Here is a 23,502-nt window from a genome sequence, read left to right on the forward strand (position 1 = left end):
ACAAGGGTTCTAACCTGTGCTGGAATCCTTTTTTTTTTTTTTTTTTTAATACAGGTTTTTTTAAGCTGCGGGTAGTCCTAATGTTTAGTAATGTAGATTTACCTCCCCCCGCCCCAGATAAAACACTCCCCTCCCACACGTTTTGTTTTTTAAAAGACTCTTTATTGGTTTTATAGATTTAGAATGTTAGAGGCCAAAAAGGACCTCCTTAGAGATAATCTATTAACTCCATTTATCCATTGGACAAATATTTGCAATTGTAATAGATGGGTGAACAAAACGCAGGAAATCTTCTACCTCTCGGTTTACCCGCTGGTGGAAATTCATGTTGATGCCCAGCTAGGCGAACCGATTGCTAGGAGTTCCTCAGGGATTTGGTAGCCAGGCTGGTTGGGAGTTGAGGTCTTGTGACGCTTGGAACAGGGCTCTCTCTGTTCTGTCATGCTCACGTTTAGTTGCACGTCTTGGGGGGGATCCCCCAGATCCCCCGTTCGGGAAAGTGAGACACACTTGGATTTATCCCCAGAATCCGAGGGACCTGAGAGCCGGCCCACACCCACAGGTGGAACGCGGCAGAGGGAGCAGACCCCAAGCAGGGCGCCCTGTGCCCGGGCCTGTAGCTCAGTTTGGCCCCAGCTGGCTGCCTCCCTGCAGTTCCGAGGGTGGTGGATCCCTGAGAGCTGGGGAGGGCCTTCACTACCACTGTGGTGACTGCACGGGAGTGGGTTCCAATCAGCCGTTTCAGGGAACCTTGGCACTTAAGGGCTCTGCCTGGCCCTAGCCCTGGACTTAAGCACCAGGTAAAGGTCTCCAGAACTGCCCTGAGCCCTTAGTGAACTTTCTGCAGCGCTTTCCTCTGGACCCTTTGCACCAGTGTAAATTGACACTAGATTTTCCCCCACCTCTAGCTCCCCTGATTGTTACATAATCAGGAATCATGTGAGCAGCCGGTTCCATTCATTTAGAAATGGGGAGCAGAGAAAGGTGACTGTGCAAGCGGGGTGGGTGGGAGGAATGGAGACCCTTAGGGGCTGTTTTGTGCAGATCCCTCACCTCCCTGGGCCTCAGGTTCTCTTCTGTTCGGAGGGTCAGCGAACTAAAGGGCTGCTGGGCAGTCCTGACAATCAGTCAGGTCGTCTAGTCCAAATATGCAGTGATTGCGGGGGCCTTGCTTCCAACCAGGGTGGATCCTGGGGGCATCCTCCCCAAGGAAATGAGCATCTTATGAAGGAATTAGAATAAAAGTGACATGACATCTTCCTAGGAATTTGCTGTTTATCTCCCCCTCACCCCCATAAAAAGGATTAATAGAAGCACCGGCAGCTGGACGCTTCTGGTAGGGAAGCATCTGGGAGAGATTCAGTAATTCGCGGAAGGTGCAAAGGAGCAAAGGTGCAAGAGAGGAAGCAGCAGAGCTGGGATTTACGTCAGGTGAGGCCCCAGAGCCTGTTCAGCTGACTCTCGTGGGTCTGGACTCCACTGGAAACTGGAGGGGCTGCTCCCGGTTTGTCCAGCCTCTTTCTGGTCAGAGGGGATTGGAGTAGGGGTTCCATTCCTGTCCCTTTATTATGAGATTGTAGCAATTGTGGCCTGGAGTCCCCAGTGCCCTGTGGCTGGTAGCTTCCTTCCAGGACCCTGAGCTCTGTTGTGTGGTTTATGGCCTATCCTATTCTGTAGTCTAATGATTCCGTTCAAACCTGTAATGAGATCCTTTGTGCCAAACAGCCATTTATGAGCAAGCAGGGAAAAATACCCTCACCTTCTAGGCAAGATTAAGCTAGTTTTGGTGGTAGTTCTTAATGATATTTCAAAGCCATTTGTATTAACACAGGTGGTAGTTTAGGGATCATACTCGCTGGAGCCCTTCTACAAAAAGTTGCAGTGATGCTAACATTTACTACCTCCTCTACGGTGCTAGGTGGTCGATGTGCTCGTGTTTGCTCACTTATTCATCGCAGGAAGCACGTGAGGTAGGGGTTTTCACTGATGAGGGAACTGAAGGGCAGAGAATTTTAGTAACTTAATGTGTACAGCTCAAAAATAGTGACGTGGTTGAGGACGGGGCCATCTTTGTGTCCTCAGGTCCTAATAATGGCATCTGGCATGTTGTAGGAGCTCAGTGTGTGATGGTGGAGTGAATGGATGAACTTCAAACCCCAGGAACTGTCTGAGCATTGGGTGGGTGGGTGATCGAACGAGGTTTCTTTGAGATTCCATGATTGGGATTTTTAGCAAAGTACTGTTGAAGGATGGTCAAATGGGCGGGGTCCGGGAGTCGGAGTGCTCTCCAGTCTTAGTGCAGTGGTGACTTAACTCTGGGAGCTTGGGCAAGTCATCCAACCGTTTCCTCGTCAGCCAAGCAGAGTTGGGGGAGGGCTGGATGGGTGGGAAAACTCTGACATCAAACAGAAGCCCAGAGGGAGGAGCCCCTCCACCCCATGCAAAACAAAACAGATGTTGCTGGAGCTTGGGGGCGCTGAAGTAGGTAGCAGGGCTGTCCGGACTCTGCTTCTCCTGCATGCAGGAGATGCGCTGGTGCTCTGGGGTGGGGGACCTCGTGTGTTCCCTGGGCGCTTCCACGTGGATCCTCGTGTTAAGCCTGCTCTTCAGTGCGGTCCTGTAATGCTTCAGCGAGTTTCCCCAGATGCCAGGAAAACAGAACACTTTGGAGAGTGAGGTGTTTCTCCAGTGCTGCCTCTGACGCCTTTTCCTTACTTGTAGGTGGGGTGTTTTTAAGCCAGTGACATAGACAAAGCTGCTGAGTCAGGGGAGGCCCCGGGGAGGCCAGGTGAGTGAAATTCTTCATTGAAAGCAGCCTGACCATTGGAGTATTCAATCTCAGCCTTTGCATTCTGATAGAGTGCCGGGGGTGTTCGTGGGTCAGGATGCCCTTCCTGCCCACCACCTGGGTGGGCGAGCTCTTTTCCAGGACCGAGGTGGGTTGGTATTGAAGCGGGTTCTATTACCCAGCTCTGTTTGAGCCCCGTGTCCAGGCTGACAGCCAGAGTTGGGAAACAGTGATGCTGTGTGACCTCCAGGGGATGGGTCTCTGTGACTGACTCTAAGTACCACCTGGACAGAGACACCCCCGCCCCCCTCCCCAGGACCTGCATGGACTTAAGCAGCAAGGATTTAGGTGACTTTGACGCATCAGGGCTACTCCCTCTTTAAAAGGTCCGGCACGTGAGGTGGTGTACACGTGACTTAGCAGTCATAGAAGCAGGGCACATCAGAGACCAGGGAGAAGCTGGAGGTCACAGGTGACCCTTCCAGTCTACCTTTCCATGAGAGGTCCTGTAGCCTGGTGCAGGCTAATGGTGCAGTCCTGGAGCCAGACCGTGTGGCTTCCGGTCCTGTCTGTACTCTGTGACCTTGGGGCAAGTCGCTTATCCCCCCGTGCCTCAGTTTCCTTGTTTGTAAAATGGGGATAGTTAGCTGCTATCTAACTTTATTATAATTATTTTATTTATTATATTATATATAATACATTATTATTATAAATATTTTATTATATTTATTATTATTATTATTTTGCGGTATGCGGGCCTCTCACTGTTGTGGCCTCTCCCCTTGCGGAGCACAGGCTCCGGACGCGCAGGCTCAGCGGCCATGGCTCACGGGCCCAGCCGCTCCATGGCATGTGGGATCTTCCCGGACCGGGGCACGAACCCGTGTCCCCTGCATCGGCAGGCAGACTCTCAACCACTGCGCCACCAGGGAAACCCTATTTATTTATTATTTCTATTTTGTGGGTATTGGCATTGGGGCTGAGAGAAGTAAGGCATCATGCTAGATGTGGGACTTGAACATAGGAGTCCAGCCCTGGCTCGTCTTACTGGAGCCAAGCAAGGTGGGTCAGAGTGACCAGTGGTCCAGGCTTCCTCTCCACCCAGTGCTCTCCCGCCCTCTCTGTCTCCCAGTGAGGTCTCCAATCCCACCCATGAAATTCCAACCCTGTTACCTGGAATCTTGGGAATTTGCCCACCTGTAGAGCAGAGATCATTTAATCCTTTGGGCGGGCCACCAACTAGGTACTCTGAGTGTGTCCTAGGTACCTGGGGCCTGAGCCAGGTGGATTCTTTCATCCCTCCCTCCTGCTATAGAATTTTCTAGAGAAGGGGAGGAGTGAGCAGGTTTGGCTCCTATGATAAAGCAATGTGGGAATGGCATCCTTGGAGCCATAGGCGAGAAGGCTGTGAGCTGCTGCCTGTGGGTGGGAAGGCAGACTCCGTGGCTGTGCTGTTACAGTGACCTTGCAGCTTGGGAGCCAGCCGCTGGCCCGTAATGGGACCCCATGGGGAGGGCTTCTGTTGCACAGGCCTGGTCCCTCCTCCCAGATGCGGGAGATCCCAGCCTTCTTGCTTACCGTGCTGCTCTTTGTAGCTGCTTTGTCAAGTGCGGGGCGTAACCATGGAGAACACTTGACTGTAAAGTAAATTCCAAACACTTTAGCAACCTATTCAGACAGAGCCTCCTGGAGTTCAGCCGCCCTCCCTCTCCATGCACACCTTACCGCTGCATCCCCTGCACATACGCCCTCCAGCCAGAACCTCCTCCGTTTCCCAGACCCACCAGCACATTCACGTCCCCCTCAGCCCGAATGTTCTCTTCCTTTCTCTGCTCTGTTTGCTTTTTTTTTTTTCAGTCAAAGTCACACGTGCACCTAGTCAAAAAGGCAAATAGTGTGGAAGGGACTGTAATGACAGCTCCATTTCTTGCCAGTTGAAATACCATCCCCCTTTCCAGGTGCAGCTCAAATGGCCCTTTTCTGCCACCCTTTCTGGGTTGGATATGCTCTGGGGTCTGTGGCCTGTTCCCAGGAGAAGTGGTGTTTGGTGCTGTGGCTTTTTCCCTGGGAGGCTGAGGAACTTGGTTTGGGTTGTCTTGGTGGAATATGTGTTTTCTACTGACTGCATTGTGGAAGCTCTTCACTTAGTCCTTTTTAAAAAAAAAAAAAAAATTGAAGTATAGTTGATTTACAATATTGTGGTAGTTTCAGGTGTACAGCAATATATATATATTTTTTCAGATTCTTTTCCATTATATAGGTTATTACAAGATATTGAATATAGTTCCCTGTGCTATACAGTGGGTCCTTGTTTATCTATTTGATATATAGTAGTGTGTATCTGTTAATCCCATACTGCTATTTATCCCTCTTTTCCCCTTTCCCCTTTGGTAACCATAAGTTTGTTTTCTATGTCTGTGAGTCAGTTTCTGTTTTGCAAATAAATTCACTTGTACTATTTCTTAGATTCCACATATAAGTGATGTCATCACTTAGTCCTTTTGTCCCTAGAAATAGCAATGCCCCCTAAGCACACCCTTAATGGGCCTGAAGGTTTCAGGGTTGCATCCGGAGAGCATGAATGACAGATGGCAGGGATCCTTTGCAGTCCAGGCCCAGCACCACCGAGGCAGCAGGTAATCAGGAACGTCTGACGGTGGCTGGTCTGATGAGAAGAGCAAATGTGACTTTTGTGAACATTGGACCCCGTGGGAAATAAGTGAAAAGGCAGAGCGGGCTTGAAGGTTTGCTCTCCCATGTGTGAACCCACTTCCTCCCACCCTCCCCCAACATCGGGGCCACCTGAAAACCCTGGGAGGTCTGGGGCTTTCTGTAGGCGAGGCAGGGACATTGACACAGGCCTGATTTAGCTGGAGGTGTGGTCTCACCCCTCTCATCTCTTTCTCTTTTCTCTCTCTTTTTTTTTTTTGCCATACGCGGGCCTCTCACTGTTGTTGTGGCCTCTCCCGTTGCGGAGCACAGGCTCCAGACAGGCAGGCTCAGCGGCCATGGCTCACGGGCCCAGCCGCTCCGCGGCATGTGGGATCTTCCCGGACCGGGGCACGAATCCGTGTCCCCTGCATCGGCAGGCGGACTCTCAACCGCTGCGCCACCAGGGAAGCCCCCCTCTCATCTCTTTCCTGTTCACCTTTTCTGCCTGGTTCTCCAAGAGCTGGCCCTTTGGCTGCTTTCATATAGGGGTTCTCAACAGGGGCTTTCAGAATGCAAAGGCCTGGTCCTCCCGTGCACCACCCGTCTTCCTGCTCCAATGTACAGCCGTTCTCCCAACAGACCCCCCTTTTTTGCGGGTGGGGAGAGGCAAGGACTGCTTTTGAGGACTCATTTTCTCTTGCTGGCTCCTAAATTTTCCTTCTGATTAAAAATCAGAGACACAGTATATTCTCCTTATGGATATACTTTTGCCAACTTGGGAGATGTAAAAAGACACGATTTGGAATTTTGAACCTGGGAATACACTTTGATGTGCCTCAGAGTGCCGCGAACGGCATGGTTCCCCTAGAGGATTTTCTGCATTGCTCCGTTCCTGGTTAATGTGGTGCGGGGGTGATGCTAGATGCTGTCCTCATGCCTCATTTTTTATGATTTCCGCACGTGCTTTCAAAGGGCCAGGGCGTGATCGCTGGAAGCACCACCAGGAGTCCATCCCCTGTCGTGAGCACCATGAGTTTGTGAGTCCTGTCTGAGTCAAGATGCTGGCCATTTTGAACTGGGAGCGCTGAAAGGTTTACTGTGCGTTGGCTCCCTTGATGTGGCTTGGGTTTCTTCGTCTGTTGTATGTCCCTCCTAAGGCTTCTGGAAGGTGCGATGAGGGCTTTCCAAGCCCTCGATGAGGTCTGTGGCTTTGCTCCGGAAGGCAGTCCTTTCCCCACAAAGCACTGTGCCAGAAAAAGCCTCTCCCTCCTGGACCGCGTGTGAACCGGTTCTTGGGCGGCCGTCTCTCCTCTGGGCGGCTGTGCACGGGAGCTGTAGCGTGAGCAGCAGACAGACCCCAGTGCAGCTGCACACAGTGTCAGGGATGGGCTGCGGGTGGAAACGCGCTGCCAGGGAGGCCTTGCGCCCATGGGTGCGTGGCTATGGGGTTTGGAAAATAGGGAGGGGGCTGGGGGCAGGCCCTGCCGTCCAGCCTAGGCATTTTACTGTGGTTCGACTTAGTGATGTCAGTGCTACTTGGAAACAGTTGGCGGATGGGAGGGAATTCAACTCGCCAACCTGACTTGTAATTCTGAAGCAGCCACTGGCGGCAGATGCTCACGTTGTTTGGCATTTTCCTAGCGCTTTCTCAGTGCTTGAACCTTATTTCCTTTCTCTGGGAGGAAGTCTGGAGTCGAGATTCCTGGGCGACCTTCTGGAGCGCAGCCTTGTTCCCTCTGTGGGAGCTGTGGCTGCCCATGTGATGTTTGTTCATTCGCACCCTGAACTGGGAGCCCCTTGCACGCCCCTCCCCGTCTCCCTCCCCATCACACCTGCCTCGGGGGAGGATCGTGGCAAATGCATTTGAATGGATGTATGAGTGGATTTCACACTATCTTTTTCTGGTCTTGAAAGTGCCACTTGTCATGGGAAGTTTTTTTTTTATCTTATTGCTTGGTTTTTGTTTTTGAGAAATTCGGAAAGAAAGATTGGGAATCCCCAGCCGTGTCCAGGTCAGGTGGGAGGACAGTGGCCAAGTGACGCCGCAGCGGCTGGGGCCAGGCTGGCTTGGCCTCTGCAGGATCCCTGGGGAGGTCCGAGGACTCCCTGCCAGACTCCGCTTGCCCTCTTCTTTCTGGTGGGCCCAGATCCGTGACTGCTTATCCATGTGCCCTTGGGCAAGTCCCTTTTCCATTCTGGGCTCCAGTTTCCCAGCAGAAAAGGCAGGTGCTAATAAGCTAGATGTGCTCTCTGCCCAGCCCTTGCAGCTCCTGTTATACGATCCTTCGAGCTTACCTGGGGCGGAACACACATTTTCCACTCCCTCCCCGCCCTCTCAGTGCGAGAACAGGCCAGGACTTCCCTGGTGGTCTAGTGGTTGAGACTCTGTGCTTCCACTGCAGGCATGGTTAAAAAAAAAAAAAGAAAAAGAAAAAAAAGAAAGAGAGAGTACAGACCTACAAGGTAGGCTTGTCCTGTTTTGTCTTCTTAGGGGAGAATTTGAGGAAGGGGCTTGACCCCTCCATTCCGGTCTTGATGGAGTTGGTTTAAAATTTGGATCCCTCCTGTAGAATTACTGTTCTAGAGCTGGGGGAAGGGGATGGGGGGGTGGGGGGGATTGCTTAGGTGAGGCAGTGAGTGGCAGAACCAGGCCAGAGACCCAGGTCTCCTGATCTCGGGGCCCACACACTATCCTCCATCCCGTCCCTTTGAGAGCAACGGCAGTTATGCGAGTTGATGTGGAGTAAAAGGCTCCGTCACGTGCCACACGGGGCTCGTCCCGCTCATTTGTCCCTCGCACGGCCCCCCACCAGGCCTAGTCTTCCAGGCTGTTCCCTGCAGCCCATGCTCTGCAGGGGCTGCTCCGGGGGTCCCTCTGACTCCTAGAGCTGATCTCTGCACTTCCTGCTTCCAGGGTCCGTGCCACTGGCTGCCGCTGTGTCTTTTCAAGTGAGTTCTGCAAGGTGTAACTGATTATTCAGTGAGACGAGGCTTCCATCGCCAAAGACAAATCTTGAAGAAGTGCCTTGAAACAGAGCTCAACAGTCTGCTTTCCTGAAGGACTTCCCAGAGTCTTTATTGTGCTAATTAATGTACATTATGAATTTCCAAGAGGGGAGAATTAAAGTGCAAAGAATGGGAATTTATTATAAACAGGAGAGCTGGACAGCTAGGTAGGAACCGAAACTCAGGACATGAATGGCAGCTGGTGAAATTCTGTCTCCATTTTCTTGGTTTTTTATTTTATTTTATTTTCTGCTTTTTCTCTGTGCATCTTCATTCATTCATTTTCTTTTTCCTTCTCTCCACCCTCACACCTTTTTTTTTAAACTGTGGTAAGATACACATAACATCAAATGTACCATCTTAACCATTTTTAAATGTCCTGTTAAGTGGCGTTAAGTGTGTTCATACTGTTGTGCTACCATCACCACCATCCATCCACAAAACTCTACATCTTTTTTTTTTTAATTAAAAAAATTTTTTGTGGCCACGTGGCTTGCAGGATTTTAGTTCCCTGACCAGGCCCAGGGGTTGTGCCCCCTGCAATGGAAGCACAGAGTCTTAACCACTGGACCGCCAGGGAAGTCCCAGAACTCTACATCTTGCAAACCCCAAATCTTACCCTTTAAACAATAACTCCCCGTATCCGCTCCCCCCCAGCTCCTGGCAACCATCGTTCTACTTTCTGTCTCTATGAATTAGAGGTCTCTAGGACCTCTTATAAGTGGAATCATACACTATGTGTCTTTCTGTGATTGGCTTATTTCACTTAGCATCATGTCCTCAGGGTTCACCCATGTCATAGCACAAGTCAGAATTTCCTTCACTTTTAAGGTGAATAATATTCCACTGTGCGGGTGGACCACATTCTGCTTATGCATTCATCTATCGATGGACACTTGGGTGGTTCCCACTCACCCCTAACTTTTTCTTCTTCTCTAGTCCACAGGTAGATAGAAAATGCCCAGCCCTCAGTTGTACATTTTATGGGCAGTGTCACAGAAAAAGAAAAAAAAGAGACTCTATTGATTATCTCCTCTCCAGCCCTGGTCCCTGCAGCCTCACTCTCACCTGCCCACCTTCAGCTTCTCTCAGGCTCCCTTCTGAGGATGCTTTCATGACCTTACATAACGGTACAGATGGGTCAGTCCTGCCCCCTTTTCTGAGCTCTTTCTGACAGTCCGTATCATTCTCCTCTTACTTCACACTTTCCTTGTTTATTTCCTCTTCGTCTCCTGGCTCCCGACCCCGAGTGGGTGCCCCCTGCAGGCAGATTGGAGAAATGAAGGTGCTGCAGGACCAAGGAGGCGCTGGCCCCAAGCCTGGCCGTGGTGGTTGACGTGGGCTAAGAGGGGGGCTTCCTGGGTCCTCAGCGCTCATGGGCCACTTGCTTCTGTTCCGGGCGGGGGTCATTGAATATGGCCTGCCCACCTGGGTAGCCCACCTCCCCGAGAACAGAGAAGTCCACTGAAGTCCAGCTGTCCTTTTCCATAGGATGATATGTTTTGGTTCAAAATTTATTTATTCCACCTGCCTCACCCCTCCTATAAAGAGGGGGGAGGTGAGAACTCAACCCCAAATTTCCCTTGTAAGTCTCCGTGAGCCGGCTGACATGAGCAGCTTGGTAAGGCAGAGACCACCCGTGCCCTCCGGCCCCTGCCCGCCGTGCCTTCCCATATATAGGGGCCAGGTAGGAGCGGGGACAATGATCGTTGACTGCACTCCAAGCCAGGCGTTTCCTGAGGTTACCTCACAGTCTGCCAACAGCTCTCTGGGGGATTTTTCCATACCCCAAGATTAAGGAACCTGCTTGAGGTCCCAGAGCGGGGATGGTGCAGACCAGCGATGTCGGCTTGGCCGGCTCGGCCGGCTCTAAAGCCCTGCCACCGTGCGCCCACTACTCCCTACCTTCGCCTCTCCACATACACCGCCCTCCCACACAGCTCTCACCGCTCCTCAAGCGACCAAAGCTGTGTTGATTACTGCCGGGGCCGGGCGAAGAACGTCATTAGAAAGCGTTGGGTCCTAGAAGGGGCCTTTTTAATTTTTTTTTTTTTTTTTTTGCGGTACTCGGGCCTCTCACTGTTGTGGCCTCTCCCGTTGCGGAGCACAGGCTCCGGACGCGCAGGCTCAGCGGCCATGGCTCACGGGCCCAGCCCCTCCGCGGCATGTGGGATCTTCCCGGACCCAGGCACGAACCCGTGTCCCCTGCATCGGCAGGCGGACTCTCGACCACGGCGCCACCAGGGAAGCCCTAGAAAGGGCCTTTATTTAGCAGTTCTCCGAAAGTGTGAGTGAGGATCAGGGTCATCTGGGGAATTAAAAAAAAAACTAAGCCAGACAGAGGAAGACGAATAATCATATGATATCACTTATATGTGAAATCTAAAAATTTTTAACAAAAGATACCAGTGAACTTATTTACAAGACAGTAATCGACCCACAGACATAGCAAAGTTATGGTTACCAAAGGGGAAAGGTGGGGTAAATTAGGAATTTGGGAGTAACATGTGCACATTACCATGTATAAAATAGATCACCAACAGGGACCTCCTGTAAAACACAGGGAACTATACCCAATATTTTGTAATAGGGAAAATAAAATTCTTTTCCCTGTAAGGGAAAAGAATCTGAAAAATAATATATATATATACACGTATATACATATATGTGTGTGTGTATATAGAGAGAGAGAGAGCGAGAGAGAGAGAACTGAATCACCTTGCTGTACACCTGAAACTAACATGACATTGTAAATCAGCTATACTTCAATTAAAAAAAAGTTTTAAATCAATATGTGTTGGGGTGGTGCCCAGACAGGTACATTGGAGATGTGCTGTGACTCAGACAGACACAACCCCTGCTCCACGGAGCTTAGAACGGTCTGGAAGGCCAGGTACTAGAACCATATTATTTAGCCTCTTGACGAATCCTTTATTGTCATTAACCGTAAGGATAGTAACAGACATTTAATTTTCTCACTCCTTCTCTCAAAAGAGGAAGCTGAAACTTAGGACCCCTGCCTTGTCCAGGGTCACACCGTAAGTGATGGAATCAGTTCTGTCTGAGAGCAGAACTTGCCTTCTCGGCCACCTGGTTGTACCATCTCCTGCATCAGGCTCCTGATTTTTATCGGGGGCAGTTACAAGAGAAAACCAGGCGAAATATGAAGCTTCATTTGCTCTAAAGCTTGAGCAATTTCAAATATTCATTAGAATTTAGTGCTAGAGGACCTCTGCCGTCCCTGGAGCACCAGTTTTGTCTCTTCCAAAGGGAGCACTTTGCGTTTCGTGTACTTTATTTTCTCTGGCCAGCAGTGCCCTTAGGAACAAAGCACAGGTTTTGTAGCCATGAGTCAGCGACCCTTCTGGTTGGCACACTCACCCACTTCTTCCTCTGGTCTTGTTTGCTTATAATGTGTCCTCTATTATCAAGTTGCCTAAAATCCTTTTGAAATGGGTTAGAATAGAAAACACTTAAACAAAAAGGTACAGGGACACTGACCCTGTCCATTCCCCCCCTGGGAATGTGGGACCCAGGTGTCTGGCGGCTTCCTCTGGCTGAGTCAGGGGGCATTTTCACCAGTCTGTGGTAGAAGAAAAGAGGGGAAAGTAGTATTTAATAACGCTAAATTGAACTTAAAGACCAATTTTATAGTCAGAAGTAGTCTTTACTTTTTTTTTTTTTTAAAGCATTAAAGGTGTCCTGGGACTTCCCTGGTGGTCCAGTGGTTAAGGCTCCACGTTTCCAGTTCAGGAGGCATGGGTTCGATCCCTGGTCAAGGAACTAAGATTCCGTGTGCCGCGCCGCAGGGCCAAAAAATAAAACCACCACTAATTTGGTTTTCATGCTGTTCCTCTGAGCCCTGGGGTTCCTGGTCGGGGGGATTTCTGCCTTGAGGAGTGAGAGGAGGGGACAGAACTTTTTGTCCCATTTCCAGTCAGAGAAGCTCTTTTATTTTATATATTAGTTTCTTTATGATTTTGTTTAGAGGTAAAAGGGTATTCCTACAAAAGTTTGGAGACCCTCTGCTCTAGACTCTGTGTGTTGGGTGGAGGGGAGTGGAGGAGGGAATGCTGCTTTTGCAGGACTGAGCCAGTGTGGTACAGTTACCCACAAATATTTCTTATCTACTGTACTGGTCAGGGCTCTTCAGAGAAACAGAGCCAATAATGTGTATATGTGTGTGTGTGTGTGAGTGTGTGTGTGTGTGAGAGAGAGAGAGACAGAGAGAAATTGGTTCACATGATTGTGGAGACTGGCAAGTCCAAAATCTTCAGGCCAGGCCAGCTGGAGACCCAGGGAAGAGTTGATGTTACAACCAAAGACTGGAGGCAGAAGTCTTTCTTCTTTGGGGGACATTAGTTTCTTTTCTCTTCAGGCCTTCACCTGATTAGACGAGGTACACCCACACAACGGAGGGTAATCTGCTTTACTCACAGTCTACTGACTTTAAATGGTAATCTCAACTATAAAATGCATTCACAGCAACATGTAGACTAGTGTTTGGCCATAATTGGAGCCAGCATGGGTACCGTGGCCTCGCCGGGTTGTTGGCATATAAGATTCACCATCACACCTACTCAAGTGCCTGGGGAATGTGATGGGGATGACAGAGATGGGGAAGGTTGGTCTTTGCCTCCAGGGGGCAAGACTATACATAGGAAGAAGTTAAGAACAAGACCATCTAGTTCAGTGCTAACTTGTATAGACGAAACGTAAAATGCATTTAGAGGAGATGAGGGGGTGGGTGATGGAGGATTCCAGGGAGATTTATGGTTGGGGCTGAATGGAGCTTCCACAACACAGAGGTCTCAGATAAGTGAGGGCACAGAAGACTTTAGAACCGGAGTGGGAACCCCTGGATAATAATGATACTTCTATTTCAGGGGTCCCCACCCCCTGGGCCACACAGCAGGAGGTGAGCAGCAGGTGAGTGAGTGAAGCTCCATCTGTATTTACAGCCACTTCCCATCACTTGCGTCACTGCCTGAGCTCCGCCTCCTGTCAGATAAGCAGCGGCATTAGATTCTCATAGGAGCACGACCCCTATGTGTGAACTGCACATGCGAGGGACCTAGGTTGCGCGCTTCTTATGAGAATCTAATGCCTGATGATCTGAGGTGGGGCTGAGGCGGTCTCATCACCCCCAGATGGGACCGTCTAGTTACAGGAAAACAAGCTCAGGGCTCCCACTGGTTCTGCATTACGGTGAGTTGTAGAATTATTTCATTATATATTACAATGTAATAATAATAATAGAAATAAAGTGCACAAGAAATGTAATGCGCTTGAATCATCCTGAAACCATCCCCCCCACCCCGATCCGTGGAAACTGGTCTCTGGTGCCAAATCCCGAGGCCCAGAGAGGTTAAGGGATTCATCAGAAGTCACACAGCTTCCCAGTGGCCGGGCAGGTGTTCCTACTCCAAATCCTGCCCCTCATTTTTACCGCCTTTGCTGGGCATAGTGAAATCCATGTGAACGTGTGTGTGTGTGTGTGTGTGTGTGTGTGTGTGTGTGTGTGTGTGTGTGTGTGTGTGTAGGGGTGGGGGATTACTCCAGAAAGGAGAAGAATAAAAGTTTTCTTCACCCAGAAATCCTGTGAATCTATAAAAATGGCCTGTTATTTTCTCACTCTCTCCCTGGGTCTTCCTCTCGCTCCTGACCAGCCTCATTAACCCCACTCTTTTCTTCTCTCGCCCTCCCCCAGACACGAATGCAGAGTTTGAATCCAGATCCCAAGGCCCATTACACAAGCGTCTACGGAGCCCTCAAGAAAATCATACGGACTGAAGGCTTCTGGAGGCCCTTGCGAGGCCTCAACGTGATGATGATGGGCGCGGGGCCGGCCCACGCCCTGTATTTTGCCTGCTACGAAAACATGAAAAGGACTTTAAATGCCGTTTTCCACCACCAAGGGAACAGCCACCTAGCCAACGGTATTTGCAAGCATTTGTCTGGAGTTAGAAAGGTCTCTCCTTCAACAGACCCTTCCCCAGGGTTCTCCTCCCTGTGACCCAGCAGCCTGATGCCTCATCTCCGCCACGCTTGCTCATGAATCGAGGACTCTAGATATGTGTGTGCACACACACCCAAACACACGCACACACACACGCGCACGCACTTTTTTTCATTCCCCTCCTTCGCTCTCTGAAGCCCAGGGAGAATCAGTGACAGAGGTGTTTCATTGTTGAGTGGGTTTTGCCTTTTTGCTTTTTTTTAAAAAAAAAAAAAAAAAATTCAATTAATGATCAGATCTAGGGGAGAAAAAAAGAAACAAACAACCCTGAATAGAAACAAAACTTTTGAATGCTGGATTCCAAAAAAAAAAAAAAAAAAAAAAAAAGGTTATCTGGACAGCTTCTTTGAGACTATTTAAAAACTGGCCCAACAGGTCTCTACAACGTCAAGATCTAACTAAGCTTTAAAAGGTCAAGAAGTTTTATGGCTGACAAAGGATTTGCTCCTGCGCAGAGGACCTTTCCCACCTAAGCTTCTGGGGATTTGGGAATTTCGCCCCCATTCTCTTCCGTCTGTTGCATCTCTCTGCAAGCAAGGGCTGAAATCGTTTTCTTTTGTTGTTTTGAGGGAACCAGGAGGGTGGGGGGTGGCCTGAGCTGGCCGCAGGCAACTGTTTTATAGGCTTGTCTTACTGGGTCCTGCCAAGTGGTTATTTTCGCCTCCTGTGGGTTTGGCTTTTGTTGGTTTCTGTTTGGGTTTGGAGCGAGACTCTGGCTAGTGGCATAAGGAGAACTTACTTTAACAAATTTATTTTTCAGCAACAGAGAGGTAGATGTGACTGGCAACAACTTTCTACCCCTTCTCTTTTTTGTGCTACTCAGAACCAGAAAGCATCCCTCCCATCAGCAAACCCTGGTAATAATGACTCCAACCTGGCTGGTTTGCAGACATTGGTTTTGCTTTTTCAAAATCGGCCCCTAGTTGCATTTGTCCGGACCGTCACCAAGATCTGCACTCTTGATGCTGTCCTCAAGTTCGTGGCCTCAGGGCCCTCCTTTTGCTGAAACTGCCTTTTTAGCTCCTTGGTCTCTGAGCCCCTTGAAGGCGGTTTTGAACGGAGCCCAGTTTATGTCAAGTTCTACCCAGCACTGTTATTGCTTCACTGTGGTGTGTGCTTTGGTCGCGTTTTGACCTTTCTGGGGATGATCCTAAGCGTGTGGGAGGGAGGGAGGGAGGGGGATAGATATGCATTTGTGAAGCCTTAGCCTGTGTCCCTCATTCTTCCCACCTTTTAGCAGTTATCTTAATTACTGGGCAGTGTCACCCACAGAGGGAGGAAACCCAGAGCCAAATGCAAAATTCCAGGCTGGAATCTGGCTTTCGAAGTTCCTGGTTCTTGAAGCCAGGCCAGAGGAGACCCTCAGATGGGCTCGGCCATTTCTGAGACACGTCATCACTTTGCAGACTCACCCTGGAAATCTGCCATATGCAGATCTCCCTGACGCCCTTTGCCCTTGGCCATTTGCTTTAAAAAATGCCTGGATTTTATTAAGGAATTTTCTTAAAGATTTCTCTCTCCCCGCCCCCACCCCCGTCTCTGCTGTATACATGATATCATCCCCTTCCATTGCCCCCAGCGTAAGGGCAGAGTGGGTTAATCTGTAGACAAAGGCCAGAGATGCGAGAGAATTAAAATCTCTGTGGTGGAAAAAGCCACCAAGTGTGTTTTCTGGTAGCATCCAGTGTTGGCAGGTCTAGCCTTTTCCTAGGGAAAATGAGGTTCTGCAGTATTGAAATGTGAGTAACGGTGCCTGTGTTACCTTCCTCATTTTTATCCAGTATTTTCCATGATCACTTTAGGGTTTTAAGAGTCAGTGCTCACCTGGGTGGAGTTGGTAGTGAGTTTTGCTTCTTAGAAAGCAAGGTCCAGAGTTCCAGGAACTTCCTCAGAACCCCTGGTCCCAGAGGGTAATTTTCTGGAGTTTGTTTTGCAGGGATAGCTGGGAGTATGGCCACCCTGCTCCACGATGCGGTAATGAATCCAGCAGAAGGTAATGTTTCATGGTCCCAGGGAGTGGCAGTAGGGGATGCGCAGAGGGGCCGGAGCAAAGTTGGGGGGTGGGGACAGAAGGTCGGGCAAGGGAACTCCTGGTCCCCAGTCGGAATAAGCAGGAGAATTCGTACCATGTTCTCAAAGGCTTCGAGAAGGCACGTGAGCATTTGAGCTCTGGGATTCCTGTTCGCTTAAACAGAGCTACACAGACCAGTAGCATCAGTGTCTCCTGGGAGCATGTTAAACATGGTGATTCTCAGGTTCCACCCCAGACCTACTAAACCAGAGTCTCTGGGGGTAGAGACAGGATATCTGCTTAACAGGCTCTCCTGCCAATTCTTTTGTGTGCGTTTGCACTACTCTGAAACCTGTGTGTGCTCACGTGCGTACACATGTGCACACACACACACCCCACTGGGCCCTCGTTAACCATTATCAACCATAGACGAATTTAGGAGGAACCTGTCAGAGGCCATTCATTAGGGCTTATGGACTTATGTTCAATTTGCTTTTTTAAAAGAAATTTGAAATTATGATGGAAAATTCCAAACAGGCGAATGTAGGGAGAAGAGTATGGTGAACCCCCATGTGTGTATCGCTCTACTTCATAAATTAATATTTGGCCATTTTGTTGTAGCTGTCTTCTCCCACGTTACCTTCTTTTTTTTTTTTCCTTTGGAATTTTGGGAGCATTATAAAGCAATTCTTAGCTGTTCAGACGAGTTCTGTCAGCTTTTTCAGTATCCTCGCGTCCTCAGCCAACTTGGGTCTGAATGGTGAGGAGGTTTTGGACCCGGTGCTGGGCATACCTTCAGCTGGGTTATTCTCTGTGTGAGATGTAGGACTCTCTCCCTTTTCCTCCTCTATCTGAAAATGGTCCCTTGCTAGAAGGGAGAATCAGAGGTTAAAAAGTGCAGCATTTTAAATCTTGCATTATAAGTTTGTCTGGTTTAAGGTTACAATTTATTTGCTGTCAGCTGCCTCCCATGTCTTAGCAGATAGGAAACTTGTTCTGACTTTCAGGGATGTATGGGTCAGATTGGGAGGTGGGCTGCTTTTTCTGTGTGTTTAAGGCAATTCATATCAATGAGCAGTAAGTTAGCCCATGTCAACCAGGCAAGAATTTTATTTCTACTTTTTTTGAAGGAGAGAAAAATGAGGTTCAACTCCACCCTCCTCTCCTTGACATTATATCGTTTTAAGGACTTTATTTCTTTAAAAGTGAAGCACACTGTACGTGTTTATCTTGCAATGCGTGGGGACAATTAAAATTCTAAGTATTTGCCCCATGTCCTTTGACCCGCCAGTTCCTTTTGTATTAATAAAGCCAGGGTCCTCACTGGAGTTTGCCATTGAGCTTGGGCTGATATCATTCTAGTGTCTCTTCCAAGAGCACTGAGACCCAGAAGCTAAAAACACTGTCAGAGGTACAGACCACTGAGAATAAAAGACGGGACCTGTGTCCAATAGACGTACTGGGACGGAAGAGGGCCGAGGAGCCAGGAGCAGGGTTTAGATTTCTCAGCGTGTGTGAAGCCCGAGGCAGCTAGGGCCTGGGGGCTCAGCTCGGGGAGTCTCGTCTGAAGTGGCTGCCTGGTTTGGGGGCAAGAGTCAGGCAGGAGAAACGTCAGGAAACAGCCACCTCCTGGCCCTGGATCCCGGAGGCAAGTGTTTAAACGGGATGCCCTGGAGCTGGCCCTCGGCGGTTTCCCGGGCTGGGGCTGGGTGTGTGCTAGCTCTCTGTGCCCTGTTACCCATGTGTCTAAACTTGCTTGTTTCTCTTTATGGCTTGGCTTCCCATCTCACTCCGACCTGGGGTGGGGCTAAACCCAACCACCCGGGACCCGCCCACAGTTGTGAAGCAGCGCTTGCAGATGTACGACTCGCCGCACCGGTCGGCCCTCAGCTGCATCCGGACCGTGTGGGGGACGGAGGGCTTGGGGGCCTTCTACCGGAGTTACACCACGCAGCTGACCATGAACGTTCCCTTCCAGTCCATCCACTTCATCACCTATGAGTTCCTGCAGGAGCAGATCAACCCGTACCGGGGCTACAACCCGCAGTCCCACATCATCTCAGGCGGGCTGGCCGGGGCCCTGGCTGCAGCCGCTACCACCCCTCTGGACGTTTGTAAAACCCTCCTCAACACTCAGGAGAACATGGCCCTCAACCTGGCCAACGTCAGCGGCCGGCTGTCGGGCATGGCCAACGCCTTCCGGACGGTGTACCAGCTCAACGGCCTGCCGGGCTACTTCAAGGGCGTGCAGGCCCGTGTCATCTACCAGATGCCGTCCACTGCCATCTCCTGGTCCGTCTACGAGTTCTTCAAGTACTTCCTCACCAAGCACAAGCTAGAGAATCGAACTCCGTACTAAAGGAACGGGCTGTGGGAAGTGATGCCAGAATCTTTGATGGTGCAAAGACTTTCCCTGACTGCTGCCCTTCCCCTGCCCTCACACCAAGATTCCTGGGGCAGGGTGTTGGCAGGATCTGCTCTTTGACGCCTTAGAGAGAGGAGAGGACGGGACAGCCGCTTACACGACGGCCGTCCGTCCGCAGGGACATCCCAGGTGGTAGAACGTGTCGAAAGACTGACAGGGGAGCGAGAAAGTGCTTTTTCTCTTCCTCCCCCCCCCCGCCCCGCCCCCGAGAGCGATGTAGCCTTTCTGCTTCAGTATAGCATCTCCTCCCCTAGAATCGTACGTAGATCACCCAGGAGGGAAGAAAATGTGCAGTGACTGAAAACATTAAAGAGGAAAAAAAAATTATGTATATAGAAGTTCCAGTACACAGTATCACATAGATGGATAATGTTTATCCTTTATTTTTCTATGTAGAAGTTTTGGGATTTGCGTGTGTGCCTGTGTGTGTGTACAAGCAAGTGTTACAGCTGGGAATATAAAGCTGTTTAAAAAAAAAAAAAATAGCTGAATTCTTCCATCGGGTTAAGTCAAAAGGCACCAAAGTAATACGTTGCTCCACGTGGCCTAAAATTGTGTTGAGCCCCCCCAGATGGAAGTTCCACTTGAATGTAAAATAATAAATATAAGGTTTATATTTTGAATTTTCTTTTCATAGGGGAAAATGGTACGTTGAAAAACAAGTCAAAATAATGCTATAATACTTTTAGCTACTTTTTTTTTTTTTTTTTTCTTACTCAATCAGTCACCTTCATGTGCCTTTTCCCTTGGTCTTTTCCTAGAAATTCCAGGACCAAAGATCTGGCCCTGGGGCTTTTCCTCTTGCTGTGTGCTCGCCCTCACGCACACGTACTGGGCGGCAGCACGGCTCACACTGGAGCACAGTGGCCCCAGTGGAATTAGGGTGGCTGGTCTTACACTTACTGAAACCATTTCCTTCCCTTGTGGGTGACGTGAATGTATGCCTCGCGGGGCCAGCACTTAAAAGCCCTTGAAATGCCAATGCTTGGCCACTTGTTGGGCGGGCATGTGTGATAAATCCTACCTTGATCCTAGGACTTAATTCTCCAACAGTCTTTTAACCCAGGCACTTCAGGTATCCTTGTCTGTGTGTGTGTTTGACTAAATCTCCTGATCTCCCGTGTTTCCCTGTGCAGTTTTAGGGGTTTTACAAAACACAGCAAGCATATCTACGGCATTTGTCTGTACACCTGCCCATCACAAATTTCCACCTTAAGAGCCTCTCACCGCGCGGGGACAGGCCAGGCTCCCCAGCCCCGCTGCGCAAGGGACCCGGGCCCTCGTGCTCAGTCAGGACGCCTCTCGAACCATCTTCATAGCCTTGCTTGATCCACGCCAGCTGGGAACACGATGCCTTGTCTCCTGAAATGGCCTATCTGAGCCAGATTATCCCTGAGAGCAAACGCAAGCCTGTTTCCTCCAGCCAGGCCTTCCCAGGCCTCTCTCCGAGGGAAGAGCCAGTGGCTTCACAGTTTCCTTTAGAGCTGTCTTTCAAAATGAGCAGGAAGTACGTGTGTGTTTTCCTTCTGGTCGGCCTGGTCCTGACCTTGACCCTTTGCCCTTCGCCTTTCGCCCTTCGCCTTAGGCACGGTCCATGTCTTGCATTCTCACTGAGGCTCAGACCCGGGCTCCTTCGGATGCCGTGACTCCTGGGATGAACTCAGGTGGTGCTGGGACTTTGGCATCTCAGAACATCGTGTGCTGTGCCTCTGGGAGTAGTTTGCAGGTCCAGGACAGCAGAAACCCATGTCAAGCAGCTCCCACACGTGCCCCGATGAGCAGGGGCTGAGGGGCCTGCCTGCTGACCTGTCCCACCTCGGAGTTAGCCCACCCCCATCCCCCGGTGGAAATCAGTTGCAGCGAGCTTCCACGCTCCGTTGCAGTTGCATCCCCACTCAGGGATGCCAGAAGCCCACGGAGACCAAACTGCTGGGGGAAGTGTTGACATCTCTAAACATATACCCCGTCAGTGTTACATTTTGCAGATGGAAGAAAATCTAGATCGAATTCTAAAATAATTATCCAACCACCCCTTTTTGTCCACTTCAGATACACCACACTGCTGCAAAATATTCCTTATTTCTTATGGGATTTTGTTTTTCGATGGTATTGAGGAAAGAAACGGCTCACTTCTCAGGGAGAACTCCTTTGGGTCAGGAGAGATAGAGTCCAGATTTCAGAGTCGGAAGGTCTGATCCTGGCTTTCCTTTCCCAGTGTGTAGGGATCGGCTGGGAAATGGGGGTGATGCCACCTGTCCTGCCTTCCCCACTGGGTCTTCCAGAGGCTGAACGAGCGATGTATCTGAAAAAGCTTTGAAAGTTGTGAAGCGCTAAACAACTAGAAGTGGTCTTGAATTCTGGGGGAGGTAACCACCGCCCCCCGCCTCACCCTGAGCTCCAAAGCTTGTCTTGCTGCCCCATGCATACTGCAGCCCAGTTGACTGTGACTTTGACTTGGCCAAGAACGAAATAGGAACATGTTCTCCCCATCCCCCAGCCCTGGCGATGACCAACCTAACGTAGTCAGTCACGGCACAAACTTGGTCACTGGTGTCTTCGGTGTCATTGGGGCGTCATCTGCCGCCCAGCAATGCCACTTGAGTACAATACTCAATAACAGTGACTTCTGTCCAGACCATGATTTGTGATCCAACCCCTCATACATCTGAGTTTTACTTTTTAGAATTAAAAAATTGATTTTTTTCCAAATGGGATAAATCTTCAAGCCATGACTTTTCTTTCTTAACTTTGGATCGAAACTCGCTAGATACTGGCCTGCATCCCTTTGTGTGGTTTCTTTTTCTTTTCTTTTTTTTTAAATGCTGATGTCTTGTTCCAAGAGCTGTCCTCCAAAGTCCCCCCCCAAGGCTGCACTGGCAACACGTTGTTATGCCATTAAGGTTTTATTTAACTTTATTTAAGGATGATTGTGCCTGTTCAATACAAATGTACTGCTGCTTCCCACCTGCGAGACGCACGATGTATGTTGCTAGGGTGGGCCAGTGTCCTTTCTTAAATTCCTGTCGTAAATATCATGGTTTCTGCCTCTTGATTGTCACCAGTTCCTGGAAGAAGGGGAGAAATGTGTGTTTCTGTGTGGGGATATTTCTGATATGCTGCTACAGTTGTGACACTGGAGCTACAGAAAATAAAGCCTTGATCTTTGAAGTGTTGTGGGCTCTTTGGTGGGGATGTTGAAATAAGAGGGAAGTGGATGGAGAAAAGGAACCTAATTCATGGAGCTTGTGCCTCCTGCAGTCTGGTGCATTAAGGACCAGGATCTATGGCTTCGATGGAAAGTGCCCCTCAGCCCTCTTATCAAAATGGAAGCAGGTGGCCAGGGATGGTCACGAGAGATGATGGGGCAGGGCTGGGAGCCTCCATGGCTTTGCTCACTCTGCTGGGGAGGGTGGCAGCTCTTCTGTCCTTGTGGGATCATGAGTGTGAGAGGCTGCCAGCACCTGGGATGCCCAGCCCTGGTGCCTGGCACGCTCATGCCTGTTTTCCCTCTCTCATCCCTTTATGGAGGCTTAATCAGGGTCCCTCTACACGGAAGACCCCGAGGGGGACCAGAATCCACCCATACTTCCTAAAGAGCACAGCTTAAACCAGGAACTAGACCTATTCTGGAGTTGAGAATGGGGCTGGGGTGTCTCGGACCCCTTTGAAAAGCCAGGGACAGCTCTTGACTCATCACAGTTTGGGAGGTCAGAGCGCCTGCTTTCAGCATAACCACCAAAGACTTTAGTGAGGGTGGGGAGTCAGGGTTGAGGTCAGGCTTGAGAACCAGCCATGGGCAGCGGTGCCAGGAGGTGGGCAGCGGTGCTGATCAGAGAGTGGAGAAGGCTTTAGGTAAACTTCCTGCTTTGTACTTTTACCAAAGGCCAGCACTGTGCTTCTCAAAGCTGCCTTGTGGCTTGTTGATTGCCTCCACTCCGGACTGGAGGGCATCCAGTGCGTATGTACCCATTCAGCAGATTTCTCTCCCCGCCCCACGGAGTCCACCTGCCAGCAAGTCCAGAGCGCCTCCCGCGAGCAGAGCACCGTGCCTGGCGCCCTGGGGACACGAGCCAAGTGTCAGTGGTGTTCCCACCCTTTCAGGCCATACAGTCTAATAGAAGAATATAAGAGAAGACATCAAATTAAGACCCACCAAGATGGTAGTGGAGGTGGCCGTGGATGTAAAACAGTAACTTGATAACCTTTAGACCAGGCTCCACGAGACACTTACTAGTCCATCCAATCCCCAGCTCTGTCCCCACTGTTGGTGTGCCGTCTTGTCCTGCACCAGCTCCCCGGAGCTGACTGGGCTCATTTTTTCCCAGCTTCGAATTCGGTCATGTCACGCTGGTAGCTTGAAATCAGCAGTGGTAGGGATGTTTACACCACAGAAATGGGCCAGTGCTATAAATCCGGGCTCTTTCTTTTTGAAGAGCCAGCTTACCTGTCCACCACTATGGGCACATAGCACGGGGCTTGGTGTGTGATATTCGCTGAAGTTTCACTGAGTGAAAGACATGCTGGCTGCACTTTTTGTCTTCGACCCGGGGTCCCCTCTAGTTCTGGAGCTCCTGGTTCGTCCTACGACAGAGACCATCTTC

General features: G+C 50.0%; 1 protein-coding gene across 6 annotated transcripts in view; it reads left to right on the forward strand.

Moving 5' to 3' along the window:
- Positions 1-22,069, forward strand: part of SLC25A37 (solute carrier family 25 member 37) — a 42,958-nt gene extending 20,889 nt beyond the window's left edge. Inside the window, exons 2-6 of one of the 6 annotated variants that reach the window (XM_027088093.1) lie at positions 2,722-2,788; positions 13,333-13,375; positions 14,157-14,385; positions 16,402-16,458; positions 18,315-22,069. In XM_027088093.1, coding sequence (XP_026943894.1) covers positions 14,163-14,385; positions 16,402-16,458; positions 18,315-18,835 — 801 coding nt within the window. In that variant the 5' untranslated portion in view covers positions 2,722-2,788; positions 13,333-13,375; positions 14,157-14,162 and the 3' untranslated portion in view covers positions 18,836-22,069. Of the gene's footprint in view, positions 1-2,721; positions 2,789-13,332; positions 13,376-14,156; positions 14,386-14,458; positions 15,575-16,401; positions 16,459-18,314 lie in introns of those variants that run through there. The other 5 variants (XM_027088092.1, XM_027088091.1, XM_027088094.1 and 2 more) reach the window with 5 other exon arrangements.
- Positions 22,070-23,502: the final 1,433 nt, after the last annotated feature.

This window comes from Aethalodelphis obliquidens, unplaced genomic scaffold (genome assembly GCF_003676395.1).
Source record: "Aethalodelphis obliquidens isolate GAN/ISIS:26980383/991018 unplaced genomic scaffold, ASM367639v1 scaffold61, whole genome shotgun sequence".
In the NCBI taxonomy this organism is placed as follows: domain Eukaryota; kingdom Metazoa; phylum Chordata; class Mammalia; order Artiodactyla; family Delphinidae; genus Aethalodelphis; species Aethalodelphis obliquidens.